Source organism: Gopherus evgoodei, chromosome 6, assembly GCF_007399415.2.
Source record: "Gopherus evgoodei ecotype Sinaloan lineage chromosome 6, rGopEvg1_v1.p, whole genome shotgun sequence".
NCBI lineage: Eukaryota > Metazoa > Chordata > Testudines > Testudinidae > Gopherus > Gopherus evgoodei.
The window spans coordinates 14,752,304-14,776,226 of NC_044327.1; the positions used below are offsets into that span (position 1 = coordinate 14,752,304).

Genomic DNA, 23,923 nt, shown 5'->3' on the forward strand with positions numbered 1-23,923 from the left:
ATGATCATGATGGTCCCTTCTGGCCTTAAAGTCTATAAGTCTATGAGTCTAAGGCTGTTGGATGACTCTGAATAGTGAGATGCCTCAGATCTTCTTGATCCGTGTTAGTGTGGGTACAGACCTGGGTATAGGAACAGGAACTGCACTGGTGGGTTTGGTAAATGATCTCTTGCTGGCAATGGATGAAGATTAAGGGTGGGATTTTTAAAAGCACTTCTTCTTAGCATATGTGCAATATGCCACAGTGGCATGTGACCAGGATTCATCACCGAATTTGGTCTGTTGGTTGGATCATTAGCTTCCCCAGCTTGGCCGGGTACTAACGGGGAGTCTGAGGTGAAAAAGCACTGAAGTGGCTTAGGAGCAAAAAGGTTCCTTTGAGAGTCACTGGGACGTGTGCTCCTAAATCACTTGGTGCTTTTGAAAATTCTATCTCCTGTGACCATGCTGATAAAGTGAGATCTATACGCTGTCTCTGATACCACTGATCTTGATGTCTTGTTGACGCACTGACTGACAGTAGCAATAGTAAACATGGCAGCTCCATTCCTCCTTGTTCCTTTTCTTTCCCAGAGGCTGGCATTGGACAATTAGCCTTCATTCCTAAAGGTGCTGTTGTCCTGGCATTCCATCTTGTTCCTCTTCTACAACATGTATATCGGAGACCAGCGGGAGAGAGGGGTTAGTGAGAAAGCATGGGCTGGTGTGCTTTAGGCGTACTGACACCCTAAGTGTATCTTTCCACCCGTAGATTCACCAGCGTGTCTCATTGGATGACAGCTACCGGGTAGGAGCTCACTCCGGATGAGACTGTGCTAATTCTGATAGGCTGAGGGGGAAATATATGGAAAATATGGTGAGAATCCAATGTACTGTCTTATTGAGTGTGTGCTACTGCCACTTGTTACCACAGTCCTGGGGTGCTGTTCGTTACCCAGCTGCTATTAAACTAGCACATACTGATGTAAGATTTTTTTTGTCTTGGTTTGGCTAGGAGATTGTGAGCATTTCCATAGGCACTGCTTTTGGTAAATATATTTTAAAAAATTACAATGAACATCCATAGCCTTAATCATCTTCACTTTTCTAAAGCATGTTATGTTTAGATTCCCACTGTTTTTTGTTGGAGCATCGCTCTTTGCTTTTGATTCTGTAAGTATTTTATGTGGCTATCCCTCCAAGCCCTCTCCTTTATAGCTCATAAGATGGCCTATATCTGGGCTGGGATTTCATTTCTTCTAGGAGTGGATAGTTTGAGTGGTTGAAATTCAGTTTTCATTAGCAATTAAAAATAACTTCAGATTAACAAATCAGTGGCGCAATTGTATATACTGTAAAACTGACCACTCTGACTTCCTGGCTGACCTGACATCTGGATAAACCCCTCAAGGATTAGCTAGTGTGTAGGGATGTGTATATATTTAAGCCTGCTAATTAGTGATTCAGTGAGGGCTATCAAATATTTAAAAGCAGATTTGGCTTCTCCTCCAGGTCAGGGAATACAGTTTTCCTTCTTACGACTCTTCTCTTTTATTTTCCATGTAGTCAAAAGCGCTTCGAGAAAAATGGCTGCTGCAGGGTATTCCCGCTGGCTCAGCAGAAGAAGAAGAAGCCAGAAGGAGGCAGTCAGAAGAGGATGAGCTCAAAGTGAAAAAGCTTGAAGGCAACATCCACAGGTAGGTGCAGTTTTCCTTTACTTTCACAGGAGTAAATTCTGCCCTCTGTTGTGCATGCATGACTTCCCATAAACTGGGCCAGATTCTCCATTGCCTTACACCTCCTGTAGTCATGACATCAGTGCACAGTGAGTGCAAAAAGTGTGTACACACTGCTCACTATTCTGCTTTGCACAGGTGTAATTGACTACACAGAGAATCTCGCCCAGGGAATTGGATGGGTGCCTTCAGCTGCAGAACTTGGCCCCTACCCATTTTTTTTAATCAATTTCTCATTACATCGATTTGCTTTTTTTGTTTCAAATGATGTGTTCTAAAACCAAGAAGAGCAAATGTTTTTCCTCCTGGAGAGCAAGTTCAAAGGCCACATTCTTCGGTCAGGTTATACCGGTGTAAATCCTGAGTCGCTGAAGTCAGCGCAGAGCCAGCATAAGATTGCCCCACAGCCTTCATGCATTTGCAATTCAGGTCTGCAGAGTGGCCTTGATCCTGAAGTTGAGAGCACTAGGAGGTGGGAGACCTAGTTTCAATTCCTTGCTCTGACACAAGCCTTCCAGTGTGCCCATGAGTAAGTCACTTAGCCTCTGTGTGCACCAGTTCCCTCCTCTGCCACAGCGACACCTGGCCACTAGAGTGAAGGGATAACAAGGATCAAGACCTCTCTGAAGACCTGAATTCTTAATATATAGAACAAGTTCCTTTGACAACTAGATTCTTCCCAGAAGATCCCATTGACGCAGGTGTAAGGGGGAAGTTCATGGAAGATAGGTCCATCAGTGGCTACTGGCTAAGATAGTCAGAGCTGCAGCCCCATGCCTGGGGTGACTCTAAACTTCTGATTGCCAGAAGATAAGGGTGGATCGCACCAACTGTTCTGTTCTGTTCTGTACACTTCCCCCAAAGCTCTGGTACTGACCATCATCAGCGGATACTGGCTAGACAGACCGTTGGTCTGACCAGTGGTTTCCCCAGGAATTGAAATTGGGGGGGTGTTCGAATTTACAGGGGGAGTGTCAGGACCAATGAGATATTTAAAAGAGCTATGAATAAAGTAAATGCTTTGTTAGGATGATGCAAATTCAACATAAGAATAATGCAAGTTACACCGAAACACATAACAGGTCTAGATTTCTAAAAAAATATAAATTAAAAAAAAGTATTTAATTTAAATTGACCTTTGAAAAGTAAGCCATCATGGGATAAGAGGGAAGGTCCTCTCACGGATCAGTAACTGGTTAAAAGATGGGAAACAAAGGGTAGGAATAAATAATCAGTTTTCAAAATGGAGAGAGATAAATAGTGGTATCCCTGAGGGGTCAGCTGGAACCATTACTGTTCAACATACTCATAAATGATCTGGAAAAATGGGTAAACAATGAGGTGGCAAAATTTGCAGATGATACAAAACTATTCAAGATAGTTAAGTCCCTGGCAGACTGCGAAGTTACAAAGGGATCTCATCTCACAAAACTAGGTGACTGGGCAACAAAAATGGCAGATGAAATTCAATGTTGATAAATGCAAAGTAATGCACATTGAAAAATAATCTCAACTAGACATACAAAATGAAGGAGTCTGAATTAGCTGCTAACACTCAAGAAAGAGATCCTTGGAGTCATTGTGGATAGTTCTCTGAAAACATCCACTCAATGTGCAGCAGCGATCAATGATTCCCAACATTCTGTTTGCTTTTTTAAAAAGAACAGGAGTACTTGTGTCACCTTAGAGACGAACAAATTTATTTGAGCATAAGCTTCTGTGGGCTCTAGCCCACTTCATCGGATGTAGCCCACAGAAGCTTATGCTCAAATAAATTTGTTAGTCTCTAAGGTGACACAAGTGCTCCTGTTCTTTTTGTGGATACAGACTAACACTGCTGCTACTCTGAAACTTTTTCTTTTTTTAAGACAGGGATAGATAATAAGACAGAAATATCATATTGAATACTGTGTGCAGATCTGGTTGCCCCATCCCAAAAAGATATATTGGAAATGGAAAAGTTATAGAGATGGGCAACTAAATGATTAGGGTATGAACAGGAGGATAAATTAAAATGACTGGGAATTGTCAGCTTAGAAAAGAGATGACTAAGGGGGGATACGATAGAGGTCTATAAAATCTTGACTGGTATGAAGAAAATGAATAAGGAAATGTTATTTAATCCTTCACATAACACGAGAACTAGCAGTCACCCAATGAAATTAATAGGCATCAGTTGTGTATTTTTTAAAAAGGAAGTACTTCTTCACACAACATAAAGTCAACCCGTGGAACTCTTTGCCAGGGGATGCTGTGAAGACCAAAACTATAACAGGATTAAAAAAAGAACTAGATCAATTCCTGGAGAATAGGTCCATCAGTGGCTGTTAGCCAGGCTGGGGAGGGATGCAACACCATGCTCTGAGTGTCCCTAGCCTGCTTGCCAGAAGCTGGGAATGGGCAACAGGGGGTGGATCACTTGATGATTACCCGTTCTGTTCATTCCCTCTGAAGCACCTGGCCTTGACCACTGTTGGAAGACAGGATACTGGGCTATGTGTACGATTGGTTTGACCCAGTATGACCATTCTTATGTAAAAATTAATTATAATAATAAAAATGTTTAGTAAAGAAACTCCCCAACATAACGACCTCTCAAAATAGCAACAATGTGAGATAACAACCTTGGCAAATAATGCATTTTAAAAATTTTGACCAACTAGGAACATATTTATGTAAGTTTCCATTCCCAGTCACAAATCTAGCATTCTGGAGCAAAGTCACTAAAATATAGTCCAACAAAAAAATGTTTCTTTAACGTGCCCCTCACTTTTCCCTGCACTGCACCCCACTCACCAGTGTTGTCATTGGTCAGTGAAGACTCAGAGTTCAGAAGTGATTTCACGTGAGTTCACCTCCCAGGTGGGGGGAAGAAGGCACGTTGATCGTTTCTCCAGCTGCTCACCCCTCGCTCTGGCCACGGCTGTTCATTGTGCCACCATTCACTCCACCGCTCTGTTGCCAATGGCCCTGCACAGTCACCTTCTGCTGCCACCTGCCACTGTGACCTCTGTGAGTTGGTCTCTTGAGGTTCCACCAGCTCTCAGTCATTTCAGCTGAGCTCTCATTGGGGCAACCTTGCTGCTAGTGCAGTCTGGGCTGTCTCTTCCACAGAAACAGTGTCCTCACAGGAACACTGTCCCCACAACAGGACTAAGCCCGTAGACCTGATTATCAGTGATTTCAGCTGCAGTGGTCACTTAACAGAACAAAAGACTATCTATGGAGCCTAATCAGCTCTGTCTTTAAACAGTGGAGAGGGACAGGTCCCCACTCTCTCTCTTGATACCCTCAATCAGCACAGGCTAAGTACAGTTCAACTGCCCTCTACTCATACAATAAGAACAACAACATTGTGGGCTCCCCACTTTCAAGTGATTTATAATCCAACCCCAGCCAGAATCTATCACAGCTCTGTTTGCTGGATACCTAGGTAGATTAGGTGTGAATGTAAATACAATCTGGTCCTGAAGCCTTTCGCCTCAGCTTATCATTAGCTGTCAGGGAGAGCTCATTTAGACTTTGCTTACAAATCATCATTTGAAATTATTAGGTTGGCCAACATCACCAAAATGAATGCACTGACATTGTCATAAAAAACAACGGCTGTATAAGGAAGCTAGTCTATGTTCATACTTTTCGAATTTATTATACTTTCAGATACACATATTTTATCATACACTGTATATGCTTTTAAAGTGTGTATTAATGTTTCAATTTTATTTCAAATTTCCAAACAGTCACTAAATTGGCATGTTTCAGCGTAGCAGCCGTGTTAGTCTGTATCCGCAAAAAGAACAGGAGTACTTGTGGCACCTTAGAGACTAACAAATGTATTTGAGCATAAGCTTTAGTGGGCTACATCCGATGAAGTGGGCTAGAGCCCACGAAAGCTTATGCTCAAATACATTTGTTAGTCTCTAAGGTGCCACAAGTACTCCTGGGCCTACTTCATCTGATGCGTAGAATGGAACTTATAGTGAGGAGATATAGATACATACAGAGAACATGAAAAGGTGGGAGTTGCCCAACCAACTCTAAGAGGCTAATTAATTAAGATGCTCTATTGTCAGCAGAAGAAAAAAAAACTTTTGTAGTGATAATCAAGATAGCCCATTTAGGACAGTTTAACAAGAAGGTGTGAGGATACTTAACATGGGGAAATAGATTCAATGTGTGTAATGGCTCAGCCATTCCCAGTCTCTATTTAAGCCTAAATTAATTGTATCTAGTTTGCATATTAATTCAAGTACAGCAGTTTCTAATTGGAGTCTGTTTTTGAAGCTTTTCTGTTGCAAAATTGCCACCTTTAAATCTGTTACTGAATGGCCAGAGAGATTGAAGTGTTCTCCTACTGGTTTTTGAATGTTATGATTCCTGATGTCAGGTTTGTGTCCATTTATTCTTTTGCGTAGAGACTGTTCGGTTTGACCAATGTACATGGCAGAGGGGCATTGCTGGCACATGATGGCATATATCACGTTGGTAGATGTGCAGGTGAATGAGCCCTGATGGTGTGGCTAATGTGATAGGGTCCTATTATGGTGTCACATGAATAGATATGTGGACAGAGTTGGCATCAGGCTTTGTTGCAAGGATAGGTTCCTGGGTTAGTGTTTTTGTTCTGTGGTATGCGGTTGCTGGTGAGTGTTTGCTTCAGGTTGGAGAGTTGTCTGTAAGCAAGGACAGGCCTGTCTCCCAAGATCTGGGATAGTGAGAGATCATCTTTCAGGAGAGGTTGTAGATCTCTGAGGATGCGCTGGAGAGGTTTTAGTTGGGGGATGAAGGTAATGGCTAATGGCATTCTGTTATTTTCTATGTTGGGCCTGTCTCGTAGTAGGTGACTTCTGGGTACTCGTCTGGCTCTGTCAATCTGCTTTTTCACTTCAGCAGGTGGGTATTGTAGTTGTAAGAATGCTTGATAGAGATCTTGTAGCTGTTTGTCTCTGTCTGAGGGATTGGAGCAGATGCGGTTGTATCTTAGAGCTTGGCTGTAGACAATGGATCGTGTGGTGTGCCCTGGATGGAAGCTGGAGGTATGTAGGTAAGTATAGCGGTGAGTAGGTTTCTGGTATAGGGTGGTGTTTATGTGACCATCACTTATCAGCACAGTAGTGTCTAGGAAACAGACTGCTTGTGTGGATTGGTCTAGGCTGAGGTTGATGGTGGGATGGAAATTGTTGAAATCATGGTGGAATTCTTCAAGGGCTTCTTTTCCATGGGTCCAGATGATGAAGATGTCATCAGTGTAGCGCAAATAGAGTAGGGGCTTTAGGGGATGAGAGCTGGGAAAGTATTGTTCTAAGTCAGCCATAAAAATGTTGACATACTATGGGGCCATGCGGGTACCCACAGCAGTGTCGCTGACTTGAAGGTATATATTGTCCACAAATGTGAAATAATTGTGGGTGAGGACAAAGTCGCAAAGTTCAGCTACCAGGTTTGGCACATAGCTAGTTCAAAAAACTGGGGGGCGGTATTGGGGAAATTCAGAGGGGGTGTAGGGAAATCACTGGGTCTGACCCAGTATGGATGTTCTTATGAGTGGTGGAGAAAGGGGGAGACAGCAGGAATGTGAGCTAGAGGAGGGAAGCAGAAAGAACTGCAAACATCCTTAAATGCTGATTTCGGTTTTGTGTTGCCACCCAGCCAGGGGAGAGCCTTGAGATGCTGGGCTTTAGCCCAGGATATGTCCCAGTAGCCAGAACACATTAGAGACTTGAGAGCGATGGGAGGAGTTGCATGGTAATACGCTGGAGCAAGATGCTTAGTCAATGGCTTCATATAGGACTACCTATATGCTTACAGGTAAGCACAAGCTTAAGTACCTTGCTGAATCAGGGCCTTTTTTCCCTTGGAAGCTTGCTACTAAAGAGAGACCCTGTCCTTTGTGGATGGAGCTGGCCCAAACCACTTAACTAGACAGACTGGAGTTTGGCTTAACCAGATACCCAAAAGCAGGGGAAAACTATTGCTAATTATACGACAAACCAGAGAGGTGAGACTGTCATTGCACCATATGCCCAGTGTGCCAGAGACCTTGGTTCTCCAGTAGAGATTTGAGCTGTGTCTGATGTGTGAGTGCTGAACAGCTGCAGTATTGAGGCATCTGTGAAAGGAATCCTGTAACACACAGGTTTAGCCGGGGGTGAAGTGCGGGGCAGAGTTCTACTGGAGAATAGGTAAAGTTCAGGGCAAAGAACAGGGCAACTGGGTTATTGTCATCTACTGGTAGTTAGCCTCAGGTGCCAGCTTTAACAAATGAAAAGCACCCGCTCATCCCCACCAGTTTGCAGCAGAACCTGCCTGTTGTTTACTGAGCATTCAGTTTCTTTCACACGGGTTAACATGTTCATCAGGGTCACTCTCTTACTAAGTCTTTTTCCTGCTGATAACAGGTTATCTTAATTAATTAGCCTCTTAGAGCTGGTATGGCATCTTCTCTGTATATATATATATACTCTTTGTATATGTTCCATTCTATGCATCCGATGAAGTGGACTGTAGCCCACGAAAGCTTATGCTCAAATGAATTTGTTAGTCTCTAAGGTGCCACAAGTACTCCTGTTCTTCTTATGGATACAGACTAACACAGCTGCTATTCTGAAACCTATCTCTTACTACTACTACTACTTATTGCTTGTTTAAAATAAGAGCCACTATGTTGTAAGAGATTTCACTGTGCCTTTCCAGGTCAGAAATAAACACCAAGGCTTGGCAAGCACTCCAAATACAGCGCTAGAATAGATACTGCAGCAACCCAGATTGACGTTACAGTCCCACACGGGTCTGTTTTCCTGTGATGTCAGGGGGTGGCATATATCTCTGCCCTCGGGCAGTGTTAGAGCTAGCTCTGGATTTTCCTGTAAAAGCTGGGGCCTAGAACCCAGGCTGCTCGATTGGAGCAGACTTAGGCCAGCACTCAGTGCTACTGAAAATCCCACCCTAAACCTCTCCCGTTAAGTCAGTGCCATTCCCTTTGTGCAAATTTATAGCACAATGTTATTTGCAACAAAGGAAATTAAACATTTCTAAAAACTACAATTTTTAATCTAACCGTTTTACTTTAAATTAGCTGGAAGATTAGGACCAAAATCTGGGAATCTCATCCTTTTACATGAGATGAGGAACAAGGCATTTGGGGAGGGCTGTCTCTCCCTTTGTGACAGGAGACAGCTAAGGAAGTGGGAAAAGGTCTAGTGAGAGATCATTGGGGAGGATTGTCCCTCTCCTTACATCAGAAGCAAACTTAGCATGTATGCATGGAGCTCAATGGTAGAAGACGACACTAATATTATCAAGGTAATTGCATGGCCACTTACAGCCTACAGCTCAGAGTCTGACATCTCTCTTTTTCTTCTAACGTGGCATCTCCATTACTGGAGGTTTGCAACCATAGTAGCCCATTCTGTACAATCCCCTGCTAATCTCTTTGTGGATGATTAGTCCTTTTGATCCCCATCCTCCATCCAAGGTCTTTTTTTTCTGCCTCATGTTCTTCTGCCACCAGCTTTCCCTTCCAGTGCCCATAAACATACATCGCCTGTGAACCTCTTTGTCCTGCAAATTGAACGTTTCTCCTCATAAGATCTCTGACCAGTGTTTGTTGAGTTCCAATACTTTTTGTTGGTTACATAAGCTATCTATCATGTTTTCAGAGTTCTTCTATAACTTCATAATTTGAAGACTAGTAGTCTCTTTATTGCCAGTTATTTGAATGTCCATGTTTCACAGCCATAATTTAACACAGACCACTGTTGTTAAGAGTTGGAATTTACTGACACGTTTTCTCACATTGAATAGCAACTTACCCACAAGTGGACCCACTGAAGTCTTTAGGACCACATATACAGTAAGGCCCACCCACGGGAGGAGAGGGTATCAGAATCTGATCCTTTGCTGAAAAGAGTTGAAAAAATCAAGGCAAACAATGTTTAACTTTTTCTTTTTCCGGTTCTTTATTAGATTTTCATGAAATGCAAGAGATAGGAAACCATAAATTAGGGCCCATATCCTGCAAACTCTTACATATGTGAATAACTTTATCCACATGAGTAATCCAGCGACTTTAATACGACCACTCCTGTACAAGTGTTTGCAGGATCTGGGCCTATCTTAGTCAGCATTTCTGTCTACACAATCCCAGGCACATCCAGAAAGTCAGTATGTCTCATAGACATCACAAACAAAACGTAGTAAAGTACAACAGTCCATAATATAGAAGCCATTACAAATAACTAAATACTGTTGTATAATTAAGCAGATAATTACCGACAAAGGGCACACAGATGTACAAAACATACATAAAAGACAAAGCAGGGAAAGAAAGACTATCGCAAAATATAAGCAGAATAAGAGCCTTGCAGTAAAAATCACAGGCAGAGTGACCACTTGATGTTTGAGATTATTTTAATTTGCTTAGAGAGTGAGGAATCATAGGAGCATTAGAAGCGTAATTAACCAAGAAAGAAAAGGCAAGATGGGTAGAGACACAGAGTTGAGGGATCTTTGCATCCAGGGATTTGGTTCTGACCTAGCCGACCGAATAAGACTGACTAAGCCTAATTCAAAGTGACTGGAGTTTGGCGTTGTTTGGCTTTTGGAGAAGAGATAGTCTGGCAGCATAAGAGGGTGTTCTGTCTGATTTGTCAAACTTACTCGAGCTGCTCTGTAGGGTCATAAGTGCCTGAAAATCTGCTTTTTACACTAGAAGAAAATGTCTTCCCATGAATAAATAATAATAGGATATGTACCTGTCTCCTAGAGATGGAAGGGATCTTGAAAGGTCATTGAGTCCAGCCCCTGCCTTCACTAGCAGGACCAAGCACTGATTTTCGCCCCTGATCCCTAAGCACCTGCCTCCAGGATTGAGCTCACAACCCTGGGTTTAGCAGGCCAATGCTCAAGCCACTGAGCTATCCCTCTCCTACAAGAATCTTACTCTAGTGTCAGATAATCTAGTACTGGATGCTGATTCGGTTCTAGATTTGGGTAAAGATTCATTTTGAGGGAAGAGGAGATATTTTCTTCTAAACACTTGCACCAATCACTAGCTGAAATTTTTGGCATATATAGTGAGTTTAATCTTGCTTTGAAGTCCCATTAGACTGTTGACTTTGACTTCAATGGGAGTATGATTGGGTCTAAACAGAAGTCAGACGGAACTTGGTTGAAAAGCATTCTTTAACTATTAGATTCAGCAAACAGGATTGCAAGATTGTGTGGACTGTTTCTTTAAATCTGTGGCAGAATGCCAGGCAGAAGTGGGTAGGGGAATGCTCTAGGCAGGAATGCTACAGAGCAGCTGAGAGCAAGGAAGAGAAGCATTAGGGATCATGCTGTTTTCCTTCTTCTTATAAGGTTTCTTCTTCAGGGTTGGAAGAAAGTAACTCTTTCTGTGATTCTTTGCCATTGTCACCTGACTGATATTCCCTGGGTTATACAGTTGCATTTGATTTTGAGCAGTAAATAATATTTGACCCCCTCTTCTCTCCAAATCACAAACATGAAATGTATTCTTTGGTCTAGCAGCGTGATAAATGTGTAATGAACTTTTGCAGACACGTTCTTGCCAAAGTGCTGTAGGTGAAACAAACATTGGAATGCTATGTCTGCCTGTAGTGGTTATTTTTACCACATGACAGTCTGTTATTTTACAGCAGTAAATGGAAAATTGGCATTCGACATCTGGGTATTAACAGCCGACCTTCGCAGAGTATGACAGCCCACCCACAGCCTGCTGTTCCATCCCAGTATTTGAAAGGCTTCCAAATTTATTTTATTTTATGAGATTGTTACATAGTGTCCCAGAGACCTACATTTACTACAAAGGGCGGAGGATTTTTCTTTGCTGTGAAACCATTATGCAAGATGTTTACATGTAATAACCTCCATGACAACATATTTCATCACTTGATGGCTGAAGCCAGTTAACATGGCTAGTAACTTCCCTGATTGTACCTAGCTTTCACAGACCCACCACAAAACCAGTGGGACTTCCATGAACTCTTTGGGAGGACGAATGCTATTCCCAGAGACTTGCTTGACATTCTGACTTGCTTTTATAACACTGTGCTCCTGGGGGGAAAATCACTCAGCTAAATCCTCAGCTGATGTAAATTGGTGTCTCTCTATTGAAGTTAATGGAGCTACACCAGTTTATGCTGGTTGAGGATCTGGCCCACCATCTCCAAAGGGGAGACAAATCACAGCTGGTTCTTTACACTTTCAGAGCTGGATTGGAGCGTATGCGAGCTGCACACATAGTGCATTGGTTTTGAAGAGGGTCTCAAAGCACCAAAGGAAAAGGGACAGAAATGTGGCACTCTGACAGCGCTTGGGGTGGAAAAACTGAAATGCAGAGGCTAATGTGTATGTCCCCTGCCCTTTACTGGAGAATTTCAGAGCTACTCAAGCGTCATGTGCATTCATTGTCTGTAAAAGTCCTTTGAGGTTATGAAGCTGTGTGCGTGGGTGGGTGGGCATGTGGGCGCTAGCACACTAAGCAGGATTGATTTTAAATTGTGACTTTTCTTGTCCTCCAGTGACTTGCCTCACAAAAGAAAAGCCTCATACTAGCCTATTATAGCTAAGGGAGGTCTTCCTTTACTCTAGGGTTCAGGTCTGTGGTTTGGAACAAAGGGCATGAGTTGTTCCCTCTGACTGGTGTACATTTTTGCTGGTGACTCTTTTGATAGCATGCTTGTTTGGGAGATTATAAAACAAGCATATTTAATACCTACGGAGGACGCTCCCAATAGGTATGTTGCAGGTAAGAGCAATTTCCCACTGAGAAGAGTTGAGCACTGTGCCTACCAGGTCGATCACAGGGAAGGCTTCCCTTCAGCATATCTTGTAGAACTGACCAATGTGAGTCACAGATGAGGTGCCATGCCGGTCTCGGGTAGCAAGAGACGCACGGAGTATGGGAAGTTGTCTGCTGCTTGGCTTTGACTGATTGGTGTCTAGCTAACAGATGGCAGGCGGAGCTCTCAATTTGGAGTGGGCCAGATCCAGATCAGATGGAAGGAAATGAATCTCTGTTGAAGCCAACAGAATTGTATCCACCTTACATCAGAGTTAACGTAGCCTTTATTGCTGAATATTCAAATCTGGCACTGTTGGAGTCCTAGTGGCTGGGATAGGCTCACGAAGAGAGAACCCCTGCTGAAGATGCATGAAAGAAAAGCTTATTAACAAAAATAAATGCACATAGGTTTGGGGGACGTTGTAACCCAAGTTCCTCCCACATCAATTGCTCCAGCCTGAGGTTATATTGAAGCCTTCACGTCTCCCAGCAGACGTGAACTCTAAGCTAATTCTTGTCATAGTATCTCCTGTTGCTTTTCCCCACATCATGTGCTCTCCTGCTGGTGAGCTCGTTCTGTTGTTTGTTCCCTTGGTCCCTTCCTCATGCCAGGATTCAGATGTATCTTAAACTGGGAACCCTGAATGAGGCTCATACTCTGTGGTGTTCTCACCATTTCCAACAGTCAGTGAGAGAGAGAGGCTGCTTAGAGAAGAAGTGAGCATGCTCCCTCAAGCAGAACAGCTATTTAAAATCAGAACCAACACCTTGAGCACCGTCCCCAAGCCCAAAGGCAGCCAGCGCAGATGCCAGAGCACAGGTGCTATGATACTTCACTTAACAAGCAGGCTGCCATATTTTACACTAGCCTCAAGCTTCCAAATGGACTGACGCTGTAGCTTCAGGTAAAGCATATGCTGGAGATGACTGAGGCTTGGCTCTTGTTACCATGAGCTTCATCAGTGAGAACAAATTGCAACCTCTTGGCCAGACTCGGATAGACGAGCCATCTAGATTACAGCTGCTATTAGATCATTTAAAAGTAGCTTTTAGCAGCATAGGTACATGTATCTAGGCTGTGCCCTACTGGATCGGACCATTTGCCCATCACGAAGGCTACATTTTAGTCACAGATATTGTTAGTAAAAGTCATGCACAGGTCATGGGCAGCAAACAAAAATTCACGGCCTGTGACCTGTCCAGGACTTGTACTATACCCCTGACTAAATCTTGGGAGTGCCGCGGGTGCTTGAAGGGAGGGGAGGATGAGGGTGCTGGAGAGGCGGTCTGGGGGGAGCCGCAGGTGCTGGGAGAGGTGGTCCAGGGATGCAGTGGATGCTCGGATGGGAGTAGCCCAGGACCCCCTCTGGTGCTGGAGGGAGGGTTGGCAGGGCTGGCAGGCTCCCTACCTGGCTTCCGGGAAATGGCAACATGTCCCTCCCTAGCTCCATGTACTGCCAGCTCCACAGCTCCCATTGGCCGCGGTGCCTGCGGGCTGAGGCAGTACGTGGAACTAGGAGCTGAGGGACATGTTAACACTTCCGGGAAGCCCCCCTCCTCCCCCAAGTAAGCCCCTTCCAGGGCTATCACCCCCCCCCACACACACACACACCAGCCCTGAGCCCCCTGCCACACCCAAACCCTTCCTGCTGCTGTTGTGGGGGCAGTGGCCAAGACTGCCCCAGCAGCAGCCTGTGTGACTGGCCCAGGAACTGCCTGAGCTGCTTGGGCAGCCCCAGAGCCAGATGCACCTGCTGCTGCAGAAGTCATGGAGGTCACAGACTCCATGACAAACTCGCAGCCTTACCCATCACCTCTCATACCTCTATGTTCTGCTTGCACTGATGCTTCAGAGAAAATATGAAACTATAAAGCACGTGGCTAATAACGTTATGCTGTACATGAGGTGACAACATTCCTGCCTCATGCTCAGGCTGATATTATGCCTTGAAACGTGACACTCAGTGACCCCTTTCTTAGTGTGTATAACTACCTAAAATCTTCTAGCCCCTTATTACATCTAGCTACACTGACTCTGACTTCCTAAAGCTGTAAATTGTGGTACCTCATATATGGGAGGCTTTGGTAGATATTCACTTTATACTACTTCCATTAAGTCTGTCTGTCCCTCCACCCCATCCCTGCTGCTCATGGCAAACAGGATTTTGACCCCAACTCCTCTCCTTTCATTGCTACATTCGTCCTAGTGTGTGTTTATTTAGTTGCCAACTCTCCTTACAAGTGAGCCTCCGCGTAACAAGCTGCAGGCCAGTCCTAGCATCTGAAAAGCTCCCTCTATCTTTTCAGTTGAATGCTGACCCAGAGAATGATTTTTTTAACAGGGCAGGAAAAACAATATCAAGGAGACTGCTCAAACAGAGTCTAAGAACAGTGTCTGTCTCCCTCACACACATGTGCGTGTTCACCCCTCTAAACATTAGAAGCAGATGATTGTTCTGCGGTGCATTTACAAATGGCATAGAACTAGGCAATATACCCTGAGGCACTTCATCTCTTTGCTTGTTTACACTACTTGTTTCCTTTCCTTTGACCAGAAGCCATATTAATTCGTTTTGCCTTGGTAAACATCTCCCTGTGCACAATCTCTGCTCTTATCCTGGCTAGGGATAATGGTCTACCAGCTGGGGGCAGATAAAATAGATTTTAGGACTTGACAGGGTAGTGGCAAGGAGTAAGCTAAAGTCTTCCAAAAGCAGCTTTTAAAAACCAGTTAGGTTCATGCTGATCTCTGTCTCTCAGGGTATGTCTACACTGGGTCTGGAGGTGTACTTTCCAGCTCAGGCAGACATACCCGCAGTAGCACCAGTCACACCGAAAGCAGAGTGTAGCCATGGCAGTGCCAGCCTAAGGATTGGCTAGCAGCACCAAATAAAATCCCATCTGAGACCCTAAGGATACACTAAGACAACTAGCCCTGCCTGCCGCTCATGCTGCTGTGGCCACGTCTAATCTCATCCCCTGTGTAACACAGACCATAGAATTTCTCCATGATCATTCCGAGAAGCAGATCTTTTAGAAAAACATCCAATCACGATTTTAAAATTGCCATTGATGGAGAATCCAGACAAACCCTTGGTAACTTGTTCAAATGGTTGATTACCCTCCCTGTTAAAAAAAATCACACATTATTTCCAGTCTCAATTTGTCTAGCTTCAATTTCCAGCCATTGGATCATGTTATACCTTTTTTCTGCTAGATCAGGGGTTGGCAAACTTTTTGGCCTGAGGGCCACATTGGGGAATAGAAATTGTATGGCGGGTCATGAATGCTCACAAAATTGGGGTTGGGGTGTGGGCTCTGGGGTGGGGCTGGAGGTGAGGAGTTTGGGGTGTAGGAGGGTGCTCTGGGCTGGGACTGAGGAGTTCAGAGGGCAGAAGGGGAATAAGGGCTGGGGAGGGGTGCAGGAAGGGGTGCAGGCTCTGGAGTGGGGTTGGGGATGAGGGGTTTGGGGTGCGAGAGGGTGCTTCGGGCTGGGATCGAGGGGTTTGGAGGGTGGGAGGGGGATCAGGGATGGGGCAGGGGGTTAGGACGTGGGGAGAGGCTCAGCAGTGCAGGATCCGAGTAGTGCTTACCTCAAGCGGCTCCCAAAAGAAGTGGCATGTCCCTTTTCCAGCTCCTACGTGGAAGCACGGCCAGGCAGCACTGCACGCTGCCCCATCCGCAGGCACCGCCCCTGCAGCTCCCATTGGAGCACCAGAGGGGGCCATCGGCATGCATAGTAGCCGGAGCTAATGAGTATTTGGTATTTTAAAACACAGAGGTACAATTAGAACTACCAGAAAACAGTGATTCATCAGACTTAACAGGAGCATGGTCAAACAGTGGAAATCACTCAACATAGATGAAATGTGAGGAAATGGGTCTAGTTACTATGGATATGAAAAAAATCAAAAATCCATTGTGTGAAGTGGCCAAAACTATCCAGTGATGCGATGCCTTTGAGGTGTGACTAGGTCATGGCTGAAATAGGGATCTATTTTATAGAGATGCTAAGCGAGTACCACTGTAGGTGGACTATACGTTTGAGCCAGTACATAATCAGATTTTGAAGTACCAGAACTTTTCGAAGCAGAGCACAGGGCAGAAAGAGACAGCCTTGCAGGACAAGGCATATGGAAAAGAGTCAACGTGATTCTGATTGACTGGATCAGTAGTACAGTGGCATTTAGAAAGCACAGGCATGGTACAGATCTGCACTGATCCAAAGGACCTCAACACAGCACTGAAGTGTTCATGTTATCCACTGCCAACCATCGAAGAAATATTGCCATGCCAAGCAAAAAGATTTTCGGTCCTTCACGCCAAACAAAGTAGAGGTAGGCGGTGTCAGTAACAGAAAAGGTTTGCGGGAAAATCTATACAGGGATAATTGTGCCAACAAACCCTCCTATTGTAGATGCAGCTTCTACTACACCCAAAAAAGTGCTTTTGCTATATAGTTTAGACCAGTTCCCAGAGCAAAAGGGACTTTTCTGTTAGCATATCTGCAGTATAAAAATGTAAAAAGATCACACCCCTAACTGAAGTTGTTATACCAGGAAAAGTTCCTAGTGTAGAACTGGCCTTGGACACAGGAACCAGTTAATTTAAAACATTCGGGACCCATCTGTGCAATGGAAGTGGCTCAGCTTGTCCTTTTGGAATTGCTTCTGCTCCAGAGGAGATTATCAGTGATGAGAGCTTGAGGCCCGGAAAGTATTAATGGGTTAAGTTCCTAGCTCTGCCACAAACTTCCTGTGAAATCTTGGGCAAGCCCCTTGATCTACCTGGACCTCAGCTCCCAAACTTCTATTTGTATGTTGGGTCTCCTTCTCCCACCCTTCTCTACCTTGTCTATTTAGACGGCAAAGTCTTTGAGGCAGGAGCTGTTTCTTTGTGTCTACAGAGGGTGTAGCCCAGTGGGGTCCTGCTCTTAGAGCTTGGCTACACAGCCCCACCATTACAGTACACCAGGGCTGTTACAGTGCAACCAGTTAGCGCCACCTGCAGTTGACTCCCCCATGGGCAGCGTTGTGGGGCTATGTAGACAAGCCCTTAGTTGGGGCTGAATAATAAAGGTCTACACTAATGTTGGTAATAACATGACATTGCAGTTTATGGCAGTGATGAAACACTGTAAGAAGAAATAGATGGCCAGGAGTACAGGTGCCGACTTTTCCTTTTCCCCTGGGATGCACAACCCATGCTTTGCCCCAAGGCCCTGCCCCCACTCCGCCTCTTCCCCCAAAGCCCCGCTCTTGATCTGCCTCTTCCTACCCCTGCTCTGCCCCCTCTCCCATGGCCCTGACCTCGCTCTGCCCCCTTTCTGGGGCCCTGCCCTCCCCAGAGCCCCTCCCCGAGCCACCAAACAGTGGTTGGGTGGCAGCACCCCCACCCCCATCAACTGATGAGCTGGGGCGGGGAACAGCTGTAGCCAGTGGGTGCTGAGCATCCACTTTTTTTTCAGTGGGTGGTCCACCCATGGAGACGGCACCTATGGCCACGAGCACAAATCAACTGCGCTGCTAGAGAGAGCAAGGAAGAACAGCTGTGAGCCGTATGAAAAGAGAATAAGATTTCAATTTTTAACTGGTCACTATGTTGGGTATGTGCTCCCAGCTAAGCATGTAAATCCAGATCTTGAGAACCTAAACCCCTCTGGACATGCCAAAGACAGACAGTGCAAGCAATACAGTGGGGACAGGGTGTGTGAATTACTTTGCAAACGTTCTGCCTTATCTATCTGATGTCTGGGAGCCTCTCCAATGACTAGCAGACACACAGACTGAGGTTAATATGATCAAAAGCACCTGAGTGACTCAGGAGCCTAAGTCATATTGAAAATCAGTGGGACTGAGTTCCTAAATCACTTTGGCACGATGAACATTTTCCCCCACAGACTATAGTGTCAAAGAGTGCTGTTGTCTAGAATTACTTGGGTTTTTTTTAAAATTAGGCTGCCAAAATCTGTTTCCTATATGACTCTCTTCCATCCCCCACACAGGCTGGTGTTTTTCTTAGACTTGCTCATTAATGGTTGATGTTGTTTTCTTTTTAGCAAAAAAAAATGTCTTTCAATCATTTGTTCTTAGGGGAGGGGAGGAGCAGATCCAGCAGAGCCTCCTAAATTCACGCTGCTTTTGAGTGGGCTTAGGACTGTATTTTGAAGATTCGGAATGCAAACAAATGCAGTTTTGTTTTTTGGCTCCTCCACTCCTGATTTGGTCTGTCCTGACCCCACCTCCGACCATGACCTCTGTGTCATGCAGAGACAATGTGCAACATCAAGATTATCATTTATTATTTGTAATACAGTAGCAGCGAGTCCCCAGCTGAAATCAGCACCCCATTGAGCCAGATGCTATTCACACACACCGAGTCACCAAAGAGCTTGTAATGTAAATAAACTAAAGGTGTGAGGGGAAATTGAGGCACAGGGCGGTGAAGTAACTTGCCTGAGGTGACAAAGCAAGTCAGTGGCAGAACTGCGACTACAACCCAGGTCTCCTGACTCCCAGCCCAGTGCTCTACCATGAACTGGACCAAAGATGGGTGAGAATTGTCAGGTTTACACTTCACTGGAATGAGCTGAATCAAAGTTATGCTCTATAAAGAATTCCATGGTCTCTGCAAACAGATATCAGAGGAACAAGGCAAGTCAAATACAGATCCTGCAAAGCTTGATAGCATCCCTTCCGTAAATCGTTATTGAAACACTGACAGTGTGTTGGTTTTAGTACTTTGCCATTTGATTGATTTGTTTGATAGGAGACCCACATGGCAAACATGAATTTGCTCATGGAATCTCATCTCTCAGAAAATGTGTACAAATTTGACATTCACAGCAATCTACAGTATTGATGTTGGTTAGAGGCGCTGTCCTCTCTGTAGCTGTATTGTGGTGGTCAAAGAAATAACCAGAGAAGACTGAACTTTAAATTAAGACTTGAAGCTCGAGATCTGATTTGCCTGTGCTGTCTTGGACTAAATCAATTGTTTAGTTTGGTTTCAGTTGGATAATCATTAATCCTAGTATGAGATACAAAACATCCTCTATCTCTTTAAAGTTGGAGGAGAGTATAAACTGCAGACTACCACAGACAATTTTATGCAACAGCCTGCATTGCATTTGAGAGTCAGAGTGAAGTTCTGGTGCCCAGTGATACGTATTTCTAAGATTCCTATGACAGAGATCCAGTCATAACTATAGCCTTAAGAAGCTGATCTGTTTCAAGGTTCTCAGATAAAGCTAAACCTCCTGCTTTCCAAAGGATATAGAAAAAAAAATCATATGTTAATAAAATTTCCCAGAAAACTAAGGAGAGAGGAATGTGCTTCAGGACACTGTGGTATGAGTGGTCCCATTCCTATGAGTGTACATAAGCATTTATTTTTAAGCTGGCACACCTGGAATGCAATGTCAATCCCAAACTTAGATGCATGTTTCAGGCAGGCATGTTTCAATAACATGCAGCCAATGGAGTTGTGCTTGTAAGCTTCATTTAGCTGAAATGGAAGGCAGGAAGCCAGAGAACCAGTTTACCCCTCTAAATGCCATTCCAGGCGGATTGCATGGAAGTCAGTCATTGATCAGATGCTATGGGGACAGTCAAGCTTACTATTCACGAGTTACTCCAGCTCCCACTCTCATACTCATAGTCCTGGATGTTTAGCAGTGGATCAAGTTGACACCATTCCTAGCTCTGGGAATGGCAGCTCGTATCTGTTACACTCAGATTCCAGCTTGTTGCCAGGGGATTTTCAGCTAGGAGCTGTGAACAAAAAAGAAGTCCTCAACCTAGGACCAGTAAAATAGCCTTCCAGTTTTGGAAACGATGGCAGCATGAAATATATGCTGTATGAATATTTCACATGAATGTTGGAACTACTACAGATACATTACAAACTTCCACTCTAGTTTGCAGAGGGGAACTTTTGCAGAGGGTCCACCCAAAGCCTTGAATTGGAATACTCTAGAAGTTTGGGGCGTATCAGATCTGGCGTAGGGGAGAACAGGAGCTAAATGTTGTTGTTTGGGTCCATTGCCACATGCCAGACTGAGACAGATACAGAGTGTTGCCTTTTTGATCCCCAACTCTGCTTTATTATCCTCAGTAACTCCACATTTGTGTGTGTGTATCAACAGTGCGTTGAAACTCCAAACAGTGAGGAACCTCAAAAAGTCCTTGGTGTTTTTGAGGCTGGAGGTTGTGAGCAAGGAGCTGTCCTAGAAGCTGAAAAGTCACTTTAAAATAAAGTCAGGATGGTCAGTTGTCCCTACTATCAGAGTGGGGCTGAGTGGGAACAGCCAGTGGATCCAAATAGTTGATGCGGGTCTCTCCGTCCATGTCCCATTCATCCTTCTCCTTCTCCTGCACATCAGTGCAGGCAAATTCAGCAGTACCAATGAATGGCAGACCGGGTATGATATACAGCATCACCCCACATCTCTCTGCTGGAGTGTTAGGGAAGCCACTAGGTCGTGGCACAAATGGACTCATCAGCCACTCCCCACCTCTGTCATCAATGGGGTGCCCGTCACATATTTTGGTATTAAAATGTGTCCTGTTTTTTTCTATTACGCTTTCAGCCCTAGCTGTGTGTGTTGGCACTATCACTGTATTAACTTCCAAGAGTGGGACTAATGAAGGCTCTGCAGTGCTCAAGCCCGACTCTGCCAATAGTTCTGCAAGTAGGCAATAAAGGTGGTTTACACCTCCATGCTGAGAGTTTACACACAGGCGAACTGCTGTGTCCCACTGACTTCCACATAAGCACAAGATCCTGCTCACACATCATTCATTACAGGGTCAGGGCTCTAGTTCTTTGGAGATTGTAAAAATATTTACCATGTGTTTTCTTTTTGTGCAAATGCAACTGATCGTAGGCAGAAAAATCACAGCAGTTTACAACCCGGTTTTAAGACCCTGGCAGAACTAAATGCTTTCCTGGTAGGAGCAGCCAAGACTCCATTATAGGCTCATCTTCTAGGAAATGATTTCCAGGGCCATCACCCTAGAGATAAGAAAACGCCATAATGCTTTTGTCTTTGCACTCAATGTGGGGGTAGCATGACAAGTGGGAAAACCCAATCACCCTAAGCTCTTGCACATATCGTAATGAAAGGTTCATGTTTCCCTACCAGGTTATCAGGAAATGTCCTTTGTAATTGTTCAGAGTTCAGTTTCATGTAAAGATGCCCTGCCTCTGCTCAAAGGGGCAGCAACCACCAAACTTCAACTTTTCTAAAAATAGTTTAATGGAAACACTTTAAATTAATGAAAAATCCCCTTCTTCTGACCATCAAATAGACTTATAGACTTTAAGGTCAGAGTGGACCATCATGATCATCTAGTCTGACCTCCTGCATGTTGCAGGCCACAGAACCTCACCCACCCACTCCTGTAACAGACCCCTGACCTCTGGCTGATTTACTGCCATCCTCAAATCATGACTTAAACACTTCAAGTTACAGAGAATTCACCATTTACACTAGTTTAAACCAGCAAGTGACCCCTGTCCCATGCTGCGGAGAAAGGCAAAAAAAAACAAACCCAGGGTCTCTGCCAATCTGATTGGGGGAAAATTCCTTCCCAACCCTAAATATGGCGATCGGTTAGACCCTGAGCATGTGGGCAAGACCCACCAGGAAAAGAATTCTCCCTAGTAATTCAGAGCCCTCCCCAGCTAGTGTCCCTTTACTGGTTATTGGAGATATTTGCTGCTAGCAATCGCAGATCGGCTACGTGCCATTGTAGGCAGTCTCATAATACCGTCTCCTCCATAAACTTATCAAGCTCAGTCTTGAAGCTAGTTAGGTTTTTATCCCCAAGGCTCCCCTTGAAAGGCTGTTCTAGCACTTCACTCCTCTGATGGTTAGAAACTTTCGCCTAATTTCAAGACTAAACTTGTTGATGGCCAATTTATATCCATTTGTTCTTGTGTCCACACTGGCGTGTAAGTTCAATAACTCCTCTCTGACTCTAGTGCTGCTTAGTGTTTGGTATTGGCACTGTCTAACCACAGTATTATTTATGTTACAGTAACATTGTACAGACACCCACTAAGAAACAAGAGTTTACAATCTAAACGGACAAGAGGAACTCCACCCAAAGCAGTCAATGGAAAGACTCCCATCAGGGTCACGGGATCAGGTGCAGGGTGAGAGGAAACAAGCAGCACAGAGACTTGAGGTGACTTGCTAGCAGGCTAGCAGCAGACCTGGGAATGGAGCCCCGGTTTCTGGAGGCCCAGTTCAGTGCTCTGTCTTCTGGACCACACTGCGGCTCCAATTCAGCATTAGGAATGGAGCACTTGTTCAGCACCATAGCATCAGGACCCTGGTCCTAGCCAGAGGAAGCCCTATAGTGTGCTGATCCAATTGTGGAATGCTGAACGTGAAGACAGGGTGGGGAAGGAGATTTCTTTCTGATACTTGCAGAAATCAGCTTACACTCTAAGGCAGGGCCTGATAGGAGATTCATTCCTCCCTCTGCTGAAGCACTGTATAATTAAAATAATATCAATTAAAACAGGCAGTACACAGCCCACCCCAAATCAGTGTAACTGCAAGTCATTGCTATCAGACAGCTGGTTTTTCTGTTTTATAAAATGCATCCCCACCCCACCCAAAGCTACAGGAGAATGTGCAAAATAGTGATACCTCTTGCACATGTATTGGGCCAATGTCTAAAACCTAAAAACCATTTGAAATGCCCCTCCAGCCAGTATTCCATCTTCCACCACAGCTGCCCATCCATTAGACTCTTCTCCGCCTGAAGAGTCGAGGAAAAAAGACAGGCTTTGCAGTCACCTGAATGTCATCAAATCAATGCCCTGGCGGACCCAAGAAGGAATTGTGTTGCAGAGGTAAAAGTCCTCCCTGAGAATGCCCTAGGCCTCGTCAGTGCCTCATTTTTCTCTCACTAAAATAGGAATAATATTTGTCCACCTTTGTAAAATGCTTTAAGACCCACAGATGAAAAATGCTATATATAGGGTCCAGATTGAACGGAAGGCCAGATTCTGCCACCCTGATGCATGATGAGAAGCACCTTACTCCTCAAGTGGTCCCAGATGAAATCATCCTCTGGTCCTCAGTGATGATAGTTAAGAACATAAGAACGGCCCTACTGGGTCAGACCGATCCAGTATCCTGCCTTCCGACAGTGGCCAATGCCAGATACTTCAAAGAGTATTAACAGAACAGGGCAATCATGAAGTGATTCATCCCCTGTCAGCCAGTCCCAGTATCTGGCAGTCAGAGGCCTAGGGACACCCAGAGTATGGGGTTGCATTCCCGACCATATTGGCTAATAGTCATTGGAAGACCTATCCCCCATGAACTTATCTAATTCTTTTTATGAATCCAGTTATAGCTTTGACCTTCACAAAATCCCCT

At 44.6% G+C, this 23,923-nt stretch overlaps 1 protein-coding gene across 4 annotated transcripts in view; it reads left to right on the top strand.

Annotated features, from left to right (window-relative positions):
- PALM2AKAP2 (PALM2 and AKAP2 fusion) overlaps positions 1-23,923 on the top strand; it is a 427,797-nt gene that overhangs the window by 106,099 nt on the left and 297,775 nt on the right. For all 4 annotated transcript variants that reach the window (XM_030566709.1, XM_030566710.1, XM_030566712.1 and 1 more), the window contains exon 3: positions 1,546-1,676. In XM_030566709.1, the coding sequence (XP_030422569.1) occupies positions 1,546-1,676 (131 nt within the window). The remainder of the gene's footprint in view (positions 1-1,545; positions 1,677-23,923) is intronic.